This window comes from Sinohyriopsis cumingii, chromosome 2, assembly GCF_028554795.1.
Source record: "Sinohyriopsis cumingii isolate HCF-2022 chromosome 2, ASM2855479v2, whole genome shotgun sequence".
Lineage (NCBI taxonomy): Eukaryota > Metazoa > Mollusca > Bivalvia > Unionida > Unionidae > Sinohyriopsis > Sinohyriopsis cumingii.
The window spans coordinates 155,476,053-155,482,052 of record NC_142962.1 but is presented as its reverse complement, the minus strand read 5'-3'; the positions used below and the strand labels follow the sequence as shown (position 1 = coordinate 155,482,052).

Genomic DNA, 6,000 nt, shown 5'->3' with positions numbered 1-6,000 from the left:
TTTTTTACAGTCTAGATTAGTTCAGAATAGGAACTGAAGTCTCCTCTTCAGACATAGATTACCATCATCCTATTGTGCAAGCAGATGTGATTGGAACTTATCCCACCATGCTTCCTTTATTGGCTCTTAGCGTGTACATAGAGATAAATGTGAAACTTGTATTACTCTTTTTTAAATTAAAAATAATAAACGTGTGTGAAATACAAAACTTTACAAGTTTGCAATGGAAACATGCAGGTGTCTGATGCTAAATAGTGTCTGGACTTTTTTTCCATGACTGTAGTGTAAGACTGTAATAAACACAAAGATGGACAAGTCATACACACAGCAGATAATTCTCCCTTCTCTCATTTAGGACCTAATAGATGACAAAAGTCTTATGACAAACTCATGTCAATATGGTTTCCATACTAGAAGTCAAATCAGCACCATTTTCATTTATGACCAACTAGATATAAGAAGTCTTTTGTTGAAAACCACATGTCAATATGACCATCCATGCTGGAGGAATAGCTATAACAAGATTTTAAAGAAGGTCACCATAATAGTCATATGGAGGTCAGATCAGCACTTTTTCATCTGGATCAACTTGGCACCATAAGAAAACCTTACAGCAATGTGACATTTTGTTTAGGCAGAATAGCAATAACATTATTTTCAAGCTGGTTGCCATGGTGGCCACAAATGAAGTCAGATCAAAACCAGTTTTCATTAAAATAAACTGCATTTTGGCAAAACCCCCATGTGGATATGACTATCCATTCAGGATAAGCAATGATAAGATTTTCAAGATGGTTGGGCCATACTGGATCTCCAAGCAACACCCTTTTCATTTCATACCAACTAGACCTTGGGTAAAGTTTCATGGCAATCTTCAAAGTACACAGTTAGTTTATGATAACTGTGATAATAAACTTAGGCTAATGGACAGACTGATGGCAGAATTTTTTTTATCCCAAAAGCAGGCTTCTGGTTTATAACCAACAGTGTTAAATACTGTTTGTCTTTAAGCCATTGGTCCATATTGCTTTACTTGCTCTGTTTCCGTCCATCACAAATTTATACTTAGCAAATAAAAGATTTTACTAGAAGGCATTAGAAATGCTTGAGAGTCTTTAGATTGAGGTTAAAACTTTTAGAAAAGACATGATGCTCTCAAGTTCTGGGAATTCAGAGTTCTGTTTGATGGGGTCATTTGTACATACTTGTAAGCCTTTCATATCAAAATGTTTTTTCTGAAATTTGGTCAAATTCTGCTAAACAGTTTCTGAGAAGTCATTTAAAGGTTGTTCTAGCCTGGTAGTTCAGCCTAATTATTTTACAAATTGAAAAGTCCTCTATGCCAGGATGCTTTGTCAAATTTTGTCAAATTCCACTGAGTTGTTTTTATGCAATTCTTAAAAAGTTTCATATGGTGGCCATATTTTGTGGTGGATCAATAAAAAATATTATCTGCTGCACTGTGTATGTTAGTGGTGTTCTCTGCAACTCTGCTTGTTTCCACACAGCTTTTTACCAGCCTTCTGAGTGGATGCTTGTCATGTGTGCTCAACAGTGACTGGCACTTGGCCAGTTGTTAGGGCTGCAGAGGTGTGTGCCTTAATACTATAAATACCACTACATTTGGGAGTCTCTGAGAGCTTCCAGTAGAGTTTGTGCTGTAAATACATATTTCCAAATCTATCTACCCACCTTGGTCAAGATAGGCAAACTTGAGTCATCCTGTCAAAGGTACAGATACGCCAAATGCAAAACAGTTCTGTATGTATATGTTGTTGATTGAATCTACAACAATTTAAACACTTCATCATCTGTATTTTGCTTGCCTAATTCCTGTTTTGTAAAATTACCAATTATGTACTAAGTTTTATTGAGTTCACAAAGAACTTAACCCAGTTTTACCGAGCTCTTCCAAGTCTATCTTCTCATGTTGGGCTGCCTTTATTATTATTCCAATGCATGTTTGTTGCAATATACATGTAATTACTTTAGGTAGCTTTGACCTGTTTGGGGTTCTTTGTATTGGAGTGGTTGGTAGAGAAATTCCAACTTGACCTAGTTTTACTCAGCTCCATCATACATATATATGGCACTATACTGGTGTGTCCCAATGACATAGGTGGAATCTCCATTCTATTACTGGAACTAAAATATACTTTTATATTGATTTAAGCAGATTTGTAGGGGTTTTTCCATGTAGAAAACTTGTTTCTTGTTATGCAATATTCCACATATTGAAAATTCAAGTTAAATCAATCTAATTTGAATGAAAGTCATGAATAAAGAAGTCACTAAGCCTTATTTATCTTTATTAGTATCCCTCAATGTTATTGACTATTTTTGCGCAGTCTCCTTAATGGGGTTTTGTGCTCTGTTTATGCCGTTCTAGGCAAGAGCATTCTATATTCTGAAGGTTTTAGTACCTAATGAGCTACAACTGAATGCATTAATATCAATCTAAAATGTCAACTTCTGTGTCAATATTTCCATTTAAAGAAGGCAGAAGGTTTTCAAAAAACAGTTTTATGCCCTGAATTCAATTTTGTTGCTATTTTGATGATTGTAAATGCCAGAAATTTTCAAAGAAATTACAGCTGAACATTCACATATGATCTTTAAAAAATATGATTAAAAATAGGATTCTGTTTGTAGACCAACTGGACGTGATTAATAACTCAATGGACATAATTAGTTATTACTAATAAAGTTTGTAGACCAACGGGAAGTGATTAAAAACTCAGTGGGCATATTTAGTTATTACTAATAAAGTTATTTATCAAATATTTTATTCTATAAATGGACAAAAGAAGCGGGCTACTATGGAAACAGAAGATATTTGACTAACATAATTTCAAGGATGTTGTTTTATAATACCTTTATTATACAACAAATAGTGTAATTCAAACTAATGAAAGTTTTAATAATTTTTTAAGTTCCAAATTCCAGTGTATTATAACAGAAGTTCCAAGTGAATACAATGAACATTATAAATTTTCAATGTTTTACGCTTACTTTACTCATTTTTTTTACTGACTCTGCAATATTCTGACTGGAGAGAGAAGTCACTTCATTCAAATAGCTGAATCCAGCAGGGAATTTGAAAAGTTTTCATTATATCATCATGATGTCCCCCTCCCCACTCTTATGATCTGAAGCTTCATCATCAAGAATCGACCCCACCCTACACCAAATCATGACAACAAAAGATTGATCATACATAATTTTGAAATCTATGTAGATAACCCTATGCACCTTTTAAGAACTAGGCCCCCATCCAGGAAGAGCCCAGTCCCCAAAATAAGCTGTTTACAACCATCATATATCAATGAAAAGCAAGGTCCATAACACTGAAGATGCCAACCCATTAATATGCTTATTGTGAACCCAGCAGCCAATGGATAACATGCTATTTCAAAGTAACACAATCCTATTGCATTTATCTCTGAATTTATATAAACATGTACAGTCAGCGGGGTCTAAAGAGAATAAATGGTGTATCGATTCCCGATGACTGAAATTCCTTTAAAATATCTTTTTTATAATATACCGAACCATTAAACAGTATTTTTCCCAGGCTGTGATTGTACAAATCCCCAAAACCTGAATGCCTCTTTGGCATTGAAAAAAGAATAAGAGTGAAAACTAGGCAGTGATTTTACCGTGAGTATAATGAAACTTGTAACATTCAATCAAAGCTAAATAAGAGTATGAAAGTGCGTCGATGTTGTTTCTCAAAAAAATGCCCAACTATAAAAAAGAAGCTAGTTTTGGTAAAAGGAAAAAAGCAGTGATGTAATATTGCAATGCTATTGCTAATCTAAATATGATGTGTGTTATTTCAACGTATTGTTTTCAACGATCTTTCAGAGACTGATTATCTTGAAAATGAAGGTAATTAATTGAAAAGTGTCTATCTACATTAGAAAGAAAACTATTGAGTATTCCCAACATGATTATAATTCAAATATCCACCCCTCTACTCGCTGTCAATTTTTATCAGTTTCTGAGGTAGCTTGGTAACTCCTACCCTCACTTATGCTGAAATCTGTTTCTGAATGACATTTTGCAAGTTACTGAGGGAAAAAAGTACCAGTCTATCAAATCTGTGCTGAAATTTTTTCTTTTTACCTGCATCCACATAGAAAACACGTTAAAAATTGTATCATCTAAAATTATGAATAAAAAGAAATCTGTCTATAAAATTAAGCATGAAGAATTTCACTAAAATAATAATTCCACAAAATCTGGATTGGTTGCTATCAATACTGATGCTGATAGAATCTACGATCCTCCCACCAATTGGCAACAAAATATGCTGAATAACTCAGAGTAATGCTGTAATTACATGAATCTACTATAGTTAAAATGAAGCAAAACTGACCAAAAAAGGTGATGTAACTAGATATTGGGCCAATTATGATTATGATTATAACTGATTGTAACTGATTACAGTGTGAGCTGTAATCATGGCTGTAATCACTGATTTCAAAACCTCATTAATAACCTCATTACAAATTATTACAACCAAAATATCTCTAATTATATTCTTAATAATTTTAAGATTTTTAAAAGTTTCCACAAATAAATGACCATGAATGTTGACTATTACTATAGGGAATGAGCCAATCATAATCGTAACTGTAATTATCCCCCTGTAATCGTTATCATGGTTTCCAAATAAGGTGTAATTGAAATCAAAATCATCAATGCCAAACAACCTGTAATCATAATTGTAACTGTATTCAAACACCTGTAACCAATCCCATGCCTGGATGTAGCTGTTTAGAAAAGAAATGGAAAGGCAAAATTTAAGCAGATGTTCATGTAGAGGGCAGTTAAGGAACTGAAATAAGTCTAAGGGTTGCTGGCCCAAGCTGGTTAAAGTAAGTGTGAAAGGAGAAATCAATGGAAATTACAATTATTATAAGCTTTTAACATCTTGATGCTGGGACTTGTTATAAATAATGTTAAAAGATACTTCTAGCTATAAAGGTACCTACCCTTCATCTGTCTCGTTGATGACATCACACACCTCCATGTAAACTGCCCAATTTTCTGAGGCCTGGGATCCATCAGTGGCTTTCTCTGCAAATAATGACAAAAAGATAGATAAACTATAGCATGGACAGACCTGTGGTAACTGAAATCAGCAATCATAATCATCTATAACTGTTTTTCCAAGTCACTATATGGCCCTTCTTTAAACATGTTTTCCTGTTACAAGACACGTATGGTCATGGATCCAGTATCATCACTGAGTAACAGCATCATGGTATGTACTTGCTAATACGTCAAGTCCAATATCATCATTGAGTAGCAGCATCATGGTATGTACTTGCTAATACGTCAAGTCAAATATCATCATTGAGTAACAGCATCATGGTATGTACTTGCTAATACATCAAGTCCAATATCATCACTGAGTAACAGCATCATGGTATGTACTTGCTAATACGTCAAGTCCAATATCATCATTGAGTAGCAGCATCATGGTATGTGCTTGCTAATACGTCAAGTCCAATATCATCACTGAGTAAAAGCATCATGGTATGTACTTGCTAATATGTCAAGTCAAATATCATCATTGTGTAGCAGCATCATGGTATGTACTTGCTAATACGTCAAGTCCAATATCATCACTGAGTAACAGCATCATGGTATGTACTTGCTAATACGTCAAGTCCAATATCATCATTGAGTAGCAGCATCATGGTATGTGCTTGCTAATACGTCAAGTCCAATATCATCACTGAGTAACAGCATCATGGTATGTACTTGCTAATATGTCAAGTCAAATATCATCACTGAGTAACAGCATCATGGTATGTACTTGCTAATATGTCAGGTCCAATATCATCATTGTGTAGCAGCATCATGGTATGTACTTGCTAATACGTCAAGTCAAATATCATCACTGAGTAACAGCATCATGGTATGTACTTGCTAATATGTCAGGTCCAATATCATCATTGTGTAGCAGCATCATGGTATGTACTTGCT

The 6,000-nt window shown here is 34.3% G+C and overlaps 1 protein-coding gene across 8 annotated transcripts in view; it reads right to left on the bottom strand.

The window, feature by feature from the left end:
* The window catches only part of LOC149806162 (TOM1-like protein 2), a 107,186-nt gene that overhangs the window by 96,140 nt on the left and 5,046 nt on the right, over positions 1–6,000 (bottom strand). For all 8 annotated transcript variants that reach the window (XM_089951060.1, XM_089951063.1, XM_089951062.1 and 5 more), the window contains exon 2: positions 5,001–5,085. In XM_089951060.1, coding sequence (XP_089807186.1) covers positions 5,001–5,085 — 85 coding nt within the window. The remainder of the gene's footprint in view (positions 1–5,000; positions 5,086–6,000) is intronic.